Here is a 17,293-nt window from a genome sequence, read left to right as displayed (position 1 = left end):
CTGTGCTGCCATAAGGAAAATATTTATAAGGTAAAAAGAAAGTTGGAAAATTACACAAGCTTGTGTAAATAAAGCTTGTGTAGCTTATTAGTTTAGCTTAATATGTAACCCCAGATAATAGTATGTTTTGATGGCCAATTAGCAGCATTCTATAAAGGGCTGCCAGTCAGAGGTGGGTAGTAATGAGTTACATTTACTCTGTTACATTTACTTGAGTAAGTTTTTGAAAAAAAAAGTACTTTGAAAGTACCTTTTTTGCACGATACTTTTTACTTTTACTTGAGTACATTTGTGAAGAAGAAACGGTACTTTTACTCCGCTATATTTGCAAAATTCAACTCGTTACTTTTTTAAAAAAATAATTAGTTTAACACATTAAATAACATGCCACCAGTGGAGTTTCCGGTAACTTTTTTACCAATCAGATGTGGCCATGCAGTCACATGACCAATTTGAAACACAAACACATCCTCCAACCACACACACCCTTATTTTGCTCCATTGAGGTTTATTTCACACCTCAAACATTTAGTAAACAATTAAAAATGACAGGTAGTAATAAAATAAACTACTAACTCTTTTACACTATGTCCACACCTACACGGGTATTTTTGAAAACGCAGCTGTTTCGTCCACACGTAAACAGCGTTTTGAATCACCGAAAACGGAGATTTTTTAAAACTCCTTTTTTGCGTTTACGTGTGGACGAAGAATACAGAGTTTGTCACACAACGTCAAAGGTATGTACCTTTTTTTCACGTCACACTGTGCGCCACGTTATTGTTTACATGAGATGAATTGCAGAATGGCGGATAGAGACAAAATACTGTTAATCTGACTATCTTCAGTTTTTACAGGCTTACATACACACGCAGTTACTGTCCCTCCATTTACGAAGGCAGAGGCGTCACGTTGTGAATATTTTATGTGTAGTTGTTTTTTTTACCTGTGTAATAATATTCAACATTGCTATCAATACATTTTTCAAAAAATGCCTCTCTGTGCAAAAGGGGTTCAAAAACATAAACAACTGTGGGATACTGTTTGTCTGTGGTTTGATCCAGGGGAACAAATCACGGCAGGATCAGCCTGATATTATTTGTATCCCGCTGTAACTTTACTGTATAAAGAGCAAACATCTCCAACATGTCAGGAGTAGTTAGTCATTACAACAAGTGTTTGTGAACTAAAAATTAAGAATGTGGGATACTGTTTGTCCGTGATTTGAACAGCCCAGCGCTGCTCCCGACGCAGGGAAAACCAATTCTGCTGAGGAGACCTACCTTGGCACTTGTGCAGGTGAAGCCAAAGGGAAGACATGCTTCATCATATTTTATAGTCTTTGGCTTAGAATGAAGTTGGTTTGGAAACATACTCAGCGATGCTTCATCTCCTGCTTTGCGTTTCTGTGGCCGCTTGTGCTAGCAGTGTCCAAGCGTTTTGGTTTTTTCCCCCCCTTTTCATACCGTGCCTCCCCTGCAATGGCTCTGCGCCCCCCCTAGGGGGCGGGCCCCACACTTTGTGAAGGTCTGAGCTAGCCCAACTGCAGTAACCCTACAAACTGTTGTTTAGTTTTCTGCCTAAATTTATGTCAGAAGTGATACCAGAGCTGTACGTTTTAATCTTTTCAGAAATCTCTCAGTCAGAACATGCTATATTATCTTTAGATGGAAACGAGCGAGCTAATGCCCTGCTACCTTCTAATTCTGTTATACTTCATAAATCCTGTTTTCATGGATGCCTGGATTTTAAACTTAATTGTTACACCGGGTAGAGCAGCCACAATGCTCATTTTATTAAAGATCAAAGAATTTAGACAGTTTTCTAACTCTCAGCGATGCCGCAGTGTTCGTTTGACATAGGTACCAGAGGCAGAGTTTGGACCTGGAAATGGCTAATGAAGCCAGACTTACGTCCACACTAATGCGTTTTCAAACGTAAACATATTGTTTTCTCTCCGTTTTGGCCTCCTGTCCAAGGAAAAACGCAACGTTTTGAAATCCCTCCCCGACAGAGCATACATTTCAAAACAGAGCCGTTCAGTCGCAGTGTGGACACTCAAAAACGCAGACTTTCTAAAACGATGACGCATTTTAGTCATGTGATGCAGTCATGTGACCAAATAAACAAAGATAGTGGAGTGCATTATACAGCAGTTGTTTTAATTGCTCTCAATTTTGGCAGCCCTAAAAAGGATTAATATCAGCTTATACATGCTCCAGATCTTTCTTCAAATTCTTTAATACTTAATCGCTTTTGCGCATGCGCAAAAAAAACCGTAAGCGCTTTTGGCCGTTTTAATGTGGACGCACAACTCTGTGAAAACAACTGAAAACTAGTGATGTGCGATACCACTGATTTCCTTTCCGATCCGATACCAAGTAAAATTCAGGGTGGTATCGACGATACTGATACCGATACTTTGTACAAAAACTTATTTTATATATTGTATCTCAAATTATAGCGTCATAATGATTACAGGACATCAGATTACTTGTTCTTATAACTTAATAATGCAGAGTTCATCATATAGAAATAAAAAAACGTAAGTTGTGCCTGCATGCAGCACTAAAGGACTCCGTGAGAGACGTCTGTCTCGCCCTAGCAGCACCTGTCCCTCTCCTCCTCTTTAGTTCGCCTCAACATACGCTCGTCATATTCTGTGATATGATTTGCTCTGAGGTGTTTGACAAGGTTAGTGGTGTTGCCACAACCATACATGCCAACCCTCCCGATTTTTCCGGGAGAATCAAGAATTTCAGTGCCCCTCCTGAAAATCTCCCGGAGCCACCGTTCTCCCGAATTTCTCCACCCGGACAACAAAATTGAAAAACAATATCGCCGAATTCATAGCTCGGCCCAGCCAGTTCCAGTTTCCAACAATGGCGGAAGCTACTTAGTTTTAATATTACTCTTATTTCTCTTTCTGGGTTGCAAAAAATCTTTTAACATATTTTCAGGTGAGAATGTAGCTGTGTAAACTTCAAATATCTGAGCCGACCGACACATCGTCTTCAAACCCCCACGGTCTTCCGCTACTCGGGTTAAACATGATATATAAGTCACTTTGATAACTTAAAAATTTTATTGTTTGGCTTTTTCAGTGTTTTATTTCTTCATGAGTAAATCGGTTTGGCTGAGATTAAAGTTATTAGATTAGATTCAATTTATTAATCCCTCGGGAGGGTTCCTCTGGGGTTTTCACACAGCTGAATAAACGTCAAACAGAAAACTGATTAAACAAAGTGTGAGACGGTCGAGAGTTTACGTCAGCGCCCGGTTATATTTTAGATAGCAAGGAGCAGACAGCAGAGTTTCACTCCACCGAGGGAGCTCATGACGTACTACCCGGCTTTCTTTAGACCGCGAAGGTGGAAGCAGCCTCTGGATTTGGACACCACCGCTGTTTCCGGGCTGGCCAATAATAACAGTGACATTTAACGTATTTTATCCGATAAATAAACACTGTAAAATGTATTTATCACCCCGCCCAACAGCCCTTTTGAATGTCTCCCTAATTCTGAGGTCTCAAGGTTGGCAAGTATGGCCACAACACCTCACTTTTTTGCCACATGTATCGCAAACCACGTCTCAGCGGTTTGTGGAGGTAAAGTATATCCGCACAATTATGCTCAGCCATTGTTGTGAGTGCGCACGCCAAGGGGCTGCGAGACATTTATACAGCAGTATTTCGCACATGACTATGAAAGGTGGAAGAGGAAGTAGTTCCTTTGAATGTAGAATATCCGAATGTTATAGTTTCTTTCCACTGTGTTCCTATTAATGATAAACTACAAATTTATCCTAAATTACTAAAATATCAATATTTTAATGTGAGAATTGATTCTACAACATAAATGATTGGTATCGGAGGAATTGATATTTCAGGATCGATGTGTAAAAATTATAGCTGTCGAAATTAACGCGTTAATTGCGATAATTAAATTTTGGAATTAATTACATTAGAATATTTAACTATTTAGCGCAACACGCAGATAAGTCGCTCCCATAATTCCACTTGATTTGTTTACCGCGCCACTGAAAATGGAGAAGCAGGAACAGGATGGCCTTCTGGATGGGGAATTTAAATACAAGAAGAACATAGATGGGACAATAAACAAACGCGTTGTAATTTGCACTCACTGTAGTAAAGAGTTTCAATTTCACCGTTCAAATTCGACCTTAAAATACCACCTTAATGCCAAACACGCGTTTGTCGGGGCAGCAGCTTCACCTGGCCTGCGTCAGACCACTCTTAGTGAACGCAGGCCACTCGGTAAGTCTTCTTTGGACAAACTGACCGACAATATAGCCAAATGGATAGCAAAGGACTGTAGACCGCTAAGCATTGTGGAGGACAAGGGCTTTGCGGATGTTTTAAAGGTTGCATCTCAGGACGCGTCCTACAAGCCCCCAGCGAGAAGCACAATAACAATTCGAATCCACGAACTGTATGAAACGGAGAAAAAGAAAAAAAGAAGAGGCTTTAGTTCACACAGAATGCGTGGCTCTGACAGGAGACCACTGGACATCATTGAGTAATGACAATTACTTTTTTACAATTACTTCTTTTTACTAAAAATAACTCAGTTGTTTGGTGGTGGCTATGGCGGAGCTTCCACAGATTCAGTAAAATTAACAAGTGGTGGAGGCCAGCAGGTGGATGAGGGAGAGGGGAGTCAAGGAGGAGCAGAGACCCGAGGCAGCCGCCGGTCCAAGTGTCAGGTGAACTGAACTTCAGGTAAGAAATTATGACCTGCAGTCTATCTGGGTCAGATATAAACCAAGTTTAGGTTGGAAGTTGGAATATGGAATATGAATATGGAAGTTGCTTGAAGACGTTTCACCTCTCATCCGAGAAGCTTCTTCAGTTCTAAGGGTCAAATGGTGGAGAGTCCCAGATTTAAACCCCGTGGGAGTATCCCCCCAAAGAGGGACAAAAGGACCCCCTGATGATTCTTTACCTAATCACATGAGCAAAGTCTAAGGAGTTTGGAAAGAAAAGTGTCTGGACTTGTTTAAGTTGCTTGAAGACGTTTCACCTCTCATCTGAGAAGCTTCTTCAGTTCCAAGGGTAAATGGTGGAGAGTCCCAGATTTAAACCCAGTGCGAGTTACCCCCCAAAGAGGGATCCTCAATCTAATCACATGAGCCGAGGTGTAAAAATGGGTTTAAATCTGGGACTCCCCACCATTTACCCTTAGAACTGAAGAAGCTTCTCGGATGAGAGGTGAAACGTCTTCAAGCAACTTAAACAAGTCCAGACGCTTTTCTTTCCAAGCTCCTTAGACTACAATGACCTGGATGACTGAGAACCTTTACAGACACATGAGCCAAGGTGTGAAAACGGGTGTGGGTCACAATCAGCCAAGGTTTCGGGTGAGCTCATTGTGAAACCTAGCCCCACCCTATCATGTGATTTCCTGAGGTCATATGGCCCAGGGTGTGAGTGGGCGTTAAGGCGTCTGGGAAGGGATCTCAAAACTGGATTATAGATGGCAGACAGTTGGTGTCGTAAACCACCACCTCTGTTCAAAGATGGTCGCTCACAGTGGACGTAAATGGCTTCTTTCACTCCTCTTTCTCAAGCTTCTCAGATGAGAGGTGAAACGTCCAGACGCTTTTCTTTCCAAGCTCCTTAGACTACGATGACGTGGATGACTGAGAACCTTCACAGATTTAGTCAGCATTGATTTAACTTGAACAACATACACTGAAACTTGGGAAACAATTTCATCATATACATTCCTTCATGTACATTCCAGGAGGGGTGGTATGAAAAAAGAATGCTTGGACATTGCTAGCATAATGGACGGGGTTCCCACACAAATCCAAACCAACTTCCTTCAAGCCAAAGACTAGAAAATATGGTGAAGCATATCTTTGTTTAGGTGTTTAGGTGGTGGTGGTGGTGGGGGGGGGGGGGGGGGGGGGGCAAACATTTTTCTTATAAAACAAAGGGGGGCCTAGCAAAACAGTTTGGGAACCACTGACTTAAGGAGAATGGTTTGGTTTCACCTTCAGTGGACTTCAGTAGTCCTGCTAAGACTCTTTATGGCTATCATGATCCTGAAACGTCACATCCTGTTTTCTTGAGATCTTGAAATAGCTTGATGACAAATGTTAATTGTAAAGCTTTAAACCTTCTCTTCTGCTTCTAGGCCCTGTCAAGGAGGGGAAGATGAAAAAGATGACCATCTTTCTGAGGTTTGAAAAATCTGTGTTGTATATTTTTCCTCCAAGTGTTATAGCCTCTATTTCACACTGCTGCTGATAAGAAAGAGATAAATTTTGCTCTCTTGTAGATCTGAGACAAAGACAATGAGAAAGCCACTGATGAGGATCCAAACTATGCCTTATTTAAACTCTATGCTGATCAGGTGTCAATCTTTTTCTCTTTCTTCAAATCTTTACTTTTTCCTGATATGCATCGATACATTTTAGTTGTTTCTCTGCCTCTTGGTAGAATGATGAGCTGCTTTCTGTACAACTCCAGAAGCTCCTGAATGACAGATTCCCTCATGGTAAGATGAACATGTGTGCTATGAAAGGTTCAAAATCATCATTCATATCTTGTTGTTGATTGTTTGCTTTTATAGAAAAAATTAATGTTTTTCAACAGGGAATGGCCACAGGGGCTTTAGTTTGGATGCCTGCAGGAGTATGATTGCCTTGGTGGATGTATCCTAAATTATACAGTTATTTTCCTTTTGCTTTTATGTGATGCCACACCCAAAATGATCAAAGTTGATGATCAAACTGACAACTGGCCACATTTCTATTAGGAGTAAGAACTTTTTTGTAAGATATCCTTAACCTGCACAGCTCGATCAAAGGATGACAATGACCTTTACTGAATTCTCAATTCTCTGGAAGAAGATTCAAGAATACAAAGTAATGCAGCAAGTATAGTCTCCAAGATTAATACATAATTTAATTATTTCTTCAACTTTTAGAGTTTTTTTCCCCCAAAAAACTTTCAGTTTAAAATTTTAAAAATGAGATATGTTCAAACTACTATTTGCTTCTAAATGTAAGTTCATCCTGCTTGTAGAATCTCTTTCATCGCTCTGATGTGAATGAAAATGGATCCCTGTCTGACGATGAGCTCCAGAAGGCGATTAAAGCCGCAGGTAACACTAATTATTGTCACATTTGAACACATTTAAGTGTAGTAACACATTTGGAGCTTGCTTCGTGTTATAACTGGAGAACTCCTCACTGTCTCCTCGTGTCTTTATCAGGAATGGATGTTAATGATGCCAGTGTGGGGCTGATGATGTCTCGGTATTCAGGCTTCTCCACCACCTCTTTGGAGGAGTTCACCACTCTCATGTTGCGCCTGGATAAGATGTCAGGTAATAAATCCACATCTTTTATCTATTCCAAAATGTGCTTAGACGTCTGTTGCATGGGGGTTTTCTCCACAGACATTTTCAAGGGCAAATCATCTGATGGTGAGATCCACCTGACCTGGGATGAGGCGAGTATATTTAATACCACTTAATACTCTTTAATGGTGCACTTTAATAAAAGTGTCACTATTAATTAACCTTTGCTATTGTGTGTAATTATAATATTAGGATAAGTAAGAATTGCCTTTTACTATTATAGGTGTGTTAAGTGTAAGTGTGTTAAGAAAATGACTCTTTCAGTCTTTTATCCATGCATAATCATGCATGTTACTATAGTTTTATAGAGTCAATTCAGAACACATGAGAGAACTGTAATACAGAACCATTACAGTGCAGAAATTAGCCATAAACGAAATAAATTGTACGTCTAAAAGTTGCCTTTTCTTTCATTTCAGTGGTCTCTCATCTCCATGTATAACTAGACCAGACCAAATCAGGAGAACTGAAAAGATTCCTGCAATCATACTTGCTTTTAAGTCTTAATGCACCAGCTTTTACAGGGGTGACCAGGCTGAGATTATGTTTTTTTCCTTTTGCTTTTTCTTTCTTTCAAACCAAACCACTGTAGGCCAAAAATGTGATCTTTTTTGTCCATTTCCTTTCATAATTTTCATAATGCAAAATGTTATCATTATTCAAGTTACCAGCAATGGCTAGCAAAAGTTCCATTCATAAACTATTAGGGTGCCATGGTCAGATAGGTATACCTGCTAATTGGTGCTTAGTAACTTTATAACATACTAGAACTAGGTTTTAGAGCCAGCTTAAGGGGTGCAGTTTGGTTTGTTTTTTTTTCAGAGGGGGGGGGGGGGGTTACTTGCGGAATCCCCAAAGTATTTAGACCAAAAAATGTAAACCATTTTCTTTATTTTTCCTTTTTTGTTTAATATTGTTGTGACACAAATGAGCAAACTGATTATTTGACAGTTAACAGTGATCAATATCTGTGTTTGAGCAAATTATACATTAAAAAAATGCCCATGTTAAGTAAAACATATTGTGAAATAGGCATAATAGTGACTCAGCAGCATTAATGGTGAAAGCAAATAAATATGTTTAACTGTCAATTCTCTGTATCTCCAACTTTCCTTTGCAATGATTATATAGCAATAAAAAATGATACCCTCTGAATTCTCTTTTGTACTTATTTCAGTATGGAATTAAGACTGACCAGGAGCAGTAGAAACTGTGAATCAGACCTTATTTTATTAGTCCATCACTGAATACACCAGAAAAATAAAAAGTGAATGAACACATCACCAGTTCAGAAGTCAAATCTGCAGTTTAGCAGCTGAGATAAAACGTACGATTTACACTCATTCATTTAGGACAGGATACAAGAGGCTCTCTAGAAAAAACCCCTCATATTCAACATTTTTATTTTTACAAAGATAAAACACGAATCTGCATTTCTTTGCCAGGGACTGTGAAATATTTGCACACTTTCAGTCTGTTCATTGTATGGTGGTTACAGGAAAAGGTTGGTAATGTACTATAATCATATTAACCATGAAAAGACTATAACCAACAATAAACTTACCCTACTAACAAGTACTGTCATCTTACTCAGTTTGAGCTTTACTGCTGTTCAGAAACATTATGAAGATCAAAAATCCACATTGCTGCAGTGGGAGGATGGTCTTTAAAATGAACACAAACATTGCAGTTCATCCTGTTCTAGTCTTAAAGCCCCACTAGTCCACCATGTATGCATTAACCCACAGTGAAAAATAGTCCTTAAAAATACATTTTCCCAATTTCCTCCAGTTTGAGGATTTTCCCCCTAAACATTTAAATAAGTCTCTTACATACAGCTTCATGTTAAGATGTTAAAATGTTTATTTTTCAGTAGGAACCACCCTACAGGTTCAGTTAGCACTAAGTGTTTAAAGAAAGAAAAAATCATTTGCTTTTTTAAGGGATGTCTTTTAAACAAAATATAAATATTCTCAAAACACAGAGTGCAGTTTGGAGATGTTTTCTGTGTGTGCTCTCAGTCCTCCTCTTTCTCGATATAGCTTTTAGATGCAGAGCGGGCCATCTGCCTGGCCATGTACCTCTCTCTTGCCGAACTCACAGTCTGATCTGTGCTGCGCTTTGCAAACTTGTTTGTCTTCTCCTCCGCTTCCTCTTTCTCCTCACCTTGATTTTTCTGCTCATCTTTGTTCTCTATTGTGCATTCAACTTCTTCCTTCCTTTCAAGTTCATTTTCTTCCTTGTTCATGCCCTTCTCCTTCTCTGGTTCCTTCCGTAGTGCCTGCTCTTCCTCCAGATGTCTGTCTTTCCTCTTGTCTTCATCCGGTTTCCTTCTCTTTTCCCTCTCCCCATTCTTATCCCGTTCTCTTTCTCTGGAGCTCCTCTCCCTCTTTCCATGCCTGTCGTCCCTTTCGGTATCACCTCTGCCTCCTCTACCTCTGTCGTCTTCTCTACCTCGGTCTCTGTCTCTCCTTCTATCTCTGTCGCTTCTTCTTTCTCCATGCCTGTCATCTCTTTCCCTTCCCCTGTTTCTGTCTCTTTCTCGCTCTCTCTCTCTATTCCTTGCTCTGTCTTGGTCTCTGTGGCTCTTTTTATGTCTGTCTCGCTCCTTCTCCTTTTCCCTCTCCTTTTCGTCACCGCTCCCTGATGAAGGTGACCTCTGCCTGTACTGGCGTTTTGAGTGTGCAGAGCCGCCCCCAGGCTTGCTAAACCCAGATTTCTGCTCATGTGCCTCCTCGATGTCACTGCTTGAACTTGGGATATTTTCATTGGATGGAGGCGAGGAAGCAGGTGAAGTCTTTTCTGTGTCTTTTGAATCCTTTGAAGTTTGAGGTCTGTAAAAGAAACAGTGATATAATAAAGACTCCGAAAAAAAAAAAAACATGCACATGTTCATCGGTGAGCAAGTAATGAGAAGCTATGACTGACTTGTTCGCAGAGCGATCTGGTATTGCCTCCTCTCCTACAGTCTGATTCAACAGGTGCCGATAAAAGCCACTCAGGTCTTTTTGTTTCTTCACATCCAAAGCAGCTAAGTAAACACAAATTTTAACAAATCACACATACTTTGTATTTAAAATATCCAAAATGCTCAAAGATTACAAAAAGTTGCATCAGTCATTCACAGACATTAATAACAACTGCTAAGTATCACTCCAACCTTCCATCTCTGCCTCTCTCTTCTCTCTCTCCTCCTCCTCCTTCTGTTCCTGCAGTTTTTGCCTATAGGCGGATGTAACATAAGCCTCTTTATCCGCAAACTTCTCTCCCTCTGCTTCTCTTTCCTTCTGAATCTTCCTCTCCTCCCTTCGTTCTTGCTCTTTCTTTCGGTCCTCTACTGCTTTCATTAACTGGTGGATATATTTTGGCTGTAACAAAGAGAGACAGACAAATTTTCATCTCATATATTACGTCAAATGGACATCAGAAAACAACTTGAACCGAACAGCAGCACTGAGGTTTTGTTACTACTCCAGCTGCTTAGTTTTCAAGCACAGCTTTATAAGCATTCAGCATAAATTAATTTACCTTTTTGTCTGTGCCTCCCAGGATTTTTTTGCTGGTCTCTAGTCTCTGTTTTTGAATGTCATCGTACACAGCATCGTAGTCATATACAGTACTGTCCTGTTCCAGGGCCTTCTGCATCTCCAGACGCGTCTTCAGAAAGAAGGAAAGTGGAAGACAGAAAGATGAAGGCATCAAATCACTGTTTGTTTGTTTTTAATTTAATTGAATCTTTTAATTTTTCTTCTTACTTGTTTCATCATCTTCTTTTTTATAGATTCTCTCTGCAGGCTTTCCCCAACTGAGGTCTGAGGGAAAAAACATACAAAAATAAATTCAGTATATTTAGAAAGAAGCCTGCTAACAAGCAAGCTAGTTAGTGGATAAACTTCTTTATTATTTATTTTCAGTTTCTTAATAAACAAAATACTTGAATAAAATTCATTTTACTAAGTGACAAAGTACAAATTGTAATGTCTTGTTTATAACAAATCTGTTTACCCACCTCTTCATCGGAGTCATCATCGAATACAGAGGGTTTTGGTAAGGTAGTGGTCTTTGATAATCCCTTCTTTTGTGGCAAAATGAGCCCATACCTGAGGATAATCACGAAACAGAGGTTCTTAAATTAGGATTAAGATTAGGATTCAACTTTGTTGTCATTACACATGTATAAGTACAGGGTAACAAAATACAGTTTACATCGAATCAGAAGTGCAAGAGCAGTAAGTGCAAAAGTGCGATTATACACAGATAAGGGTAGTTTAAAAGGTGGGAATCATTATGAACGGATTCTGACAAATAAGTATACAGATGTTTATATTGCTATACAGAGAGCAAATATACAGATGTACTACGCACAAACGCACAGATGTATACATGTGTAGAGTTATACAAATGATCTGTATAGCATACAGATTCAACGGCACATTTGACAAGCTTTCACTGGTTATCATAATGATTATGCATCTTCAATGGGGACAACAGCAAAGGCTTTAAACTGACTGTGACACCAAGCAAGCATATTATTTGTTTGTTTTTTTACGAAATAGACCAAATTGTATTTTGAATGACTAGCATTTGAATCAGAATCAGAATCAGAATACTTTATTGATCCCTGGGGGAAATTATTTTTTTGTTACAGTGCTCCATTTTAAACCAACATTAAGACAAGACAGACAATACGCTAACTAAGAATAGTACAATATATACATATATATACATACATACATACATAAGTCACTTATAAATAAATATTTGGAAAAGAAACATGTGTAGTTGTAGCAGCAAACAGTGTGTTAAGTGGATGCGTTGTACAGGGAGATGGCCACAGGCAGGAATGATTTCCTGTGTCGTTCAGTGGTGCTTTTCGGTAATCTCAGTCTCTCACTGAACGAGCTCCTGTGACTGACCAACATGTCATGGAGTGGGTGGGAGGTGTTATCCAACATTGTCTTTATCTTGGACAGCATCCGCCTCTCCGACACCACCTTGAGGGAGTCCAGCTCCATCCCCACAACATTGCTGGCCTTACGGATCAGTTTATTAAGTCTGTTGGCATCTGCGACCCTCAGCCTGCTCCCCCAGCATGCAACAGCATAGAGGATCGCACTGGCCACCACAGACTCATAGAAAATCCTCAGCATTTTCTGGCAGATGTTGAAGGACCTCAGTCGCCTCAAAAAATAGAGACGACTCTGGCCCTTCCTGTAAAGTGCTGTGGTGTTTTTAGCCCATTTGCTGTGAACTCTTCCCAACTACAACCATCTGTTCGGGTTAAAATAAAATTAAAAAAAATAATAAGCTGACAGAGGAGTGGTAACCATGAAAAACACAAAACGGGTTTTTTGATAACCAACGTTAAGGAGCTGCTGTTTAATAAGTTATGAGAGAGACTAGCATAACGTTAGCATTTCACTAGCTGGGTCGCTAGCTGCAAGGAGAGCCGACGTTTTTATACAAAACCCCGAGCTGGTACTACACGGCTGATATAGTGAAATAAGCTCTTTTAGCACGACTCTAAGCTTTACCGTAACAACCTGAAACAATATAATAACATGTTGTTATAATCATGCTAGCATGTCTGCAACTCACTGTTTCGTAGGGACCGCCATCTTGCTCCGCTGGCTGTGGACTCGCACAGCAGATTCGACACAATTTCAAGCGGCTACAAACACAAGCTTCAACTCAGTAGTGATGGGATTTCCGGATCTTTTTAGAGACCCGGCTCTTTCGGTTCGGCTCACTAAAAAGAGCCGGCTCTTTCGGCTCCGAACCGGCTCTTCAGGTTGTTTTGTTGCTTTAATTAATTTATTAATAACAATAATATAAAATTATGCACAAAAGGAATTACTAACGTAAAAAAAAAAGTGGTTTTATTTATATATGTTTATATATAAATATATGTGGTGGGCCCTAGAGACAAAACACGTACAAATTCCAAAACACATTTCTAGCATGAACTGAACTTCCAAAGCAGAGCTACTAGATCACTTAAATTACACAATTGAAAGCATGTGTGTATTGTTTGTGTATTTATACACAGGCACTCATATATATTCAAATCATTAAAAAAAAAAAAGTTCATTTACCTGTTACTACCACTGTTATCTTGTGGCTTGTGTAGCCACAAGATAACAAAAGCTCAACACTGCGCCCAGCATCCTGGAGCACTTCTGTTGTCTTTTGTACGTTTTGAGTTTTTATGTGCTTCTGAGTTTTTACGTGCTTCGGAGTTTGTACGTGTTTTTACGTGTTTTGGAGTTTTTACGTGTTTTGGAGTTTGTATGTGCTTTGTCTCTAGGGGCCACCGTAAATATACTTTTATTTATTCACTCCACATAAAATGTAATAAATAAATAAATCATATAATACAAAAATCAACTATTCACATTTCAACTTTTAACTATTTAAATTTTCAGCTTTTTCCTTTTACAAATTTAAAGTGAAAACAACACAAAACACTGCAATCCACAATACAATTAAATATAAATTATAATATGAAAACAAAAAGAACATGCATATTCTCTGTCATATGGGCCTGCGTGAATAAACTTTCTGAATCCTTTATCATCTGCAACTGAAAATAGTTGTGGATGATTACTATACCGTTCTAATGTGACGTTGTTGTCCCTGGCTCTCTTTCTCTCTCTCCCCTTCTGGCTCTGTTCGTGTGCTACTGAGTGTAACTACCGCCCCTCCCCCCTCTGCCCAGCGTAAAGCACAAGGCTTGCGTGCAGAGTGAAGCGGAAAAAAAGAAAAAAGTGCGAGAGAGGGTGAGAGAAAGAAAAACAAAAAACAAAAAAAAAACCCACGTGACGGCTCGCGATAAGGAGCCGGCTCGCGTCGTTCACGTCAAAGAGTCGGCTCTAAGAGCCATTTCGTTCGCGAACGACCCATCACTACAACTCAGCAGGCAGTAAATAAGGTCACCGCATGAAGGAGCCATATCCATGTTTTTGGGGAGTGTTATTTGCTGCTGTTATGGGTTTGACCCTCTTGACAAATGTACGGACTTCTAACGCATAGAGGTAACATTAGATAAACATCTGCATTCTCAATCATCCAGGAAAGTAAATCTCCAAAAGTTGATTCTGTTCATCTGGACATAGCGTTTTGTGGGAGAAACATTTCGTCACTCATCCAAGTGACTTCTTCAGTCTCAGCTTACTGCAGGTTTCCCCAAATCGTACATTTGCATAATGTCTGAAAACAGCCCACTGAAGGAACAATGGGCTGGGAGGTCAGTTCCTTAATCATAATTATGCAAATTCTCATGACCATTGATCAACAACCACTGACCAAAACCCACTGATCAAAGACCACTGATCATTGGCCATGAGTACCATTCACAGAGAGTTGGGGAATTGCTGCAATCACAGCATTGTAAGATGTACCCTTAGCGAAAGATGTACCCTTAGGCCCCCTTCTCGATTCAGAGGAACTGACCTCCCAGCCCATTGTTCCTTCAGTGGGCTGGTTTCAGTTAATATGCAAATGTACTGTTTATAAGATTTGGGGAAACCTGCAGTCAGCTGAGACTGATGAAGTCACTTGGATGAGTGACGAAACGTTTCTCCCACAAAACGCTACGTCCAGATGAACAGAATCAACTTTTGGAGATTAGATAAACTCCGACTTGCTTACCTGGACAGGTAATACATAATTCGGTAATACTGACGCTCATATAAGCTATTATTACAACTCGTGTACATAGAACATGTGTCAAATGTTTAAACTGAAAAAAAATAATAATAATTTTAAGGGAAAAAAATGTCACCTTGAATTTGACTGTAGCCACAGGGACAGGGCCATGTTTATATAGCATCCAAGTTTCAAGTTCAACTTTCAGATTTTCAAGTCGTTTATTTGTCATATAAAGGTATCAATGGCACATTACTACCAGCAGTTAAATTCTTAGGCTCAGAGCCCCCTCAATATTGCACATAGAAAGGTAAAATTGCACACAAGAAACACTTAGATAACAATAAGATGAACTATATAAATAAAGAAAATATATATTTATTTAAAATAAGAAAAGAATAAATCAGTACAGTTTACTATAAATATTGTAGCAGCTGTAGTGGAGAGGTAGTGGTATGTACATGTACAGTGACTGTGCAAAATAAACCCATCTTGGGAACTGAGGAGATCTTTTGGCAGATGAATTTTGTCCCACTCTTGTGTGATATAGGATCTGGTTTTTATTCATGGTAAATGGACTGATTCTTAGCTTGACTCATAGCGCTTTTATACAACATGCCACATTCAACCAAGCTCTGCCCAGCTTTACCACTTTGAAATTCTGCCTCTGTAAGATGCTCTTTTTATATTCAGTTATGTTACTGACATGTTGCAAATAAAACAAGTTAGCCTACTAATTCTGCTGCTGCCGTTATATACATAAAGTGCATGTGCAGCAAAATGGAGTTTGTAAGTGTAAGTATCTACTTGTATTCTATACTGCATATAATATGCTGCATTAGTATGTACCCAGCATTTTACTGAAGCTGAGTTTATTATCGCTACTTCTGCTGGTTTGGTACTGTCACATGTGTAAGTATAGCTACCATGTGAGAACCACAAAGTGACAAGCTCAAAAATGTTTTCAACTTAGCAACCGATAAAGTCTGAGAATTTCCGAGAACAGCTGACCCTCAAGGCCTAGTTTATTACTAAAATTCATCATAAGGAAGTTTGAAATGCTTGTTTTTTCAATGATTTCAAATGGCACTACAAATTGTGATCTGAAAAGTAACTTGTAGGCTAATTAAAGCTTAGTAGCAAATGTAATATGTGCCTCGGAGATGTGGCACTGTAATAGTAAAGTACATGATATTGGTATTTGAGTATAGCATTTATGTTTTATCTACCACTGCTAAATTTTCATTTGCCATGACCATCACTAAAACATGAATGGCTGACTTTTCTACAAAAAGTCAGTCATTACAATGCATTACAATTGTAAGATTTAAATATAATTATTACAATATCTTAATTGTAATTTGTGAAAATATTTACAAACTAGTAAGCCCCTTACCATACATGATTTCACCCCAAATCCAGCACCCTGAGGCTGCTTGCAAAGCGGACAGAAGGAGGCCGAGGACTAGTGAGTGTCATATCCAGGATGAAACAACAAACATCCATGAGTACATCAGGAAGATGGCCACAACTGATCATGTGCTTAGTTAATAGTTTAGGCAGCAGAAAAATATATATTTTTAAAAACCTAATTTACTGTAGCAGAACTGGGCTTTAATATTTTCTGTATTGGTACAGCTCCTTCACCTCCCTAGAGTTGATTCATTAAAGGTTCCTTACCTCCAAAGTGGAAACAAATTCTACAATAAATCACCACAATGACCAAAAACCAAAGTGTACTGAAATTTGTGACCGAACATCAACAAAGTGCAATAGCATGAAAGTAGTCATTTATTATTAAAAACAATGGGAGGCCCATAGGGACGCCTCACATTGCTCAAAGTGCTCCTTAAATAGATGAGTTTTTAACTGTTGAGAAATCAAGTGCTGATAAATCTCAAACACCTTTCATTTATTTTAATTTGATTTGTTTTGTCAAATGCTCTCTTCTAAACCTGTACGTTAATTCATTCCATTAAATAAGATCAAAGAGCGCACGGCTCACCTGTGATTAAAGCTGTAGCTTTCAGTCCCAGCCGCCTCATCTGAGTGACTCTAAATCCAAACACCATTATCTCTTCCGTAATCTGCATCTCATCTCCCCTGTGGCCTTACTGCTAATCCTTGCGATTCACGACCAAACCTGCCTGATAGATGAACGGACTATATGGCGATCAAATGAACTATGCAGTGCTGGTTAAATGGACAGGTAGGTTTACATAAGGCCAGAAGAAGTGCTTTAAGTAACATTCACG

General features: G+C 39.3%; 2 protein-coding genes across 2 annotated transcripts; one reads left to right on the top strand and one right to left on the bottom strand.

Moving 5' to 3' along the window:
• Positions 1–6,478: 6,478 nt before the first annotated feature.
• Positions 6,479–8,536, top strand: LOC147320775 (calpain small subunit 1-like). The gene is made up of 7 exons (XM_086308970.1): positions 6,479–6,524; positions 6,623–6,681; positions 6,826–6,894; positions 7,055–7,133; positions 7,245–7,358; positions 7,431–7,483; positions 7,811–8,536. The coding sequence occupies exons 2-7, from the start codon at positions 6,664–6,666 to the stop codon at positions 7,835–7,837; spliced, it is 360 nt and encodes a 119-aa protein (XP_086165096.1). The 5' UTR covers positions 6,479–6,524; positions 6,623–6,663; the 3' UTR covers positions 7,838–8,536.
• Positions 8,537–8,599: 63 nt separating this feature from the next.
• Positions 8,600–13,035, bottom strand: nsrp1 (nuclear speckle splicing regulatory protein 1). The gene is made up of 7 exons (XM_086308966.1): positions 12,990–13,035; positions 11,401–11,491; positions 11,147–11,203; positions 10,920–11,048; positions 10,552–10,759; positions 10,320–10,422; positions 8,600–10,225 (listed from the first exon to the last, which is right to left on the bottom strand). The coding sequence occupies exons 1-7, from the start codon at positions 13,007–13,009 to the stop codon at positions 9,409–9,411; spliced, it is 1,425 nt and encodes a 474-aa protein (XP_086165092.1). The 5' UTR covers positions 13,010–13,035; the 3' UTR covers positions 8,600–9,408.
• Between the last annotated feature and the right edge of the window lie 4,258 nt (positions 13,036–17,293).

This window comes from Aulonocara sp. 'chitande type north' Nkhata Bay, linkage group LG10, assembly GCF_057382095.1.
Source record: "Aulonocara sp. 'chitande type north' Nkhata Bay isolate Kocher_YH1m ecotype deep benthic linkage group LG10, A_spYH_male_GT1.1, whole genome shotgun sequence".
In the NCBI taxonomy this organism is placed as follows: domain Eukaryota; kingdom Metazoa; phylum Chordata; class Actinopteri; order Cichliformes; family Cichlidae; genus Aulonocara; species Aulonocara sp. 'chitande type north' Nkhata Bay.
The sequence above is the reverse complement of the archived record's forward strand: the minus strand, read 5'-3'. Positions and strand labels throughout refer to the sequence as shown.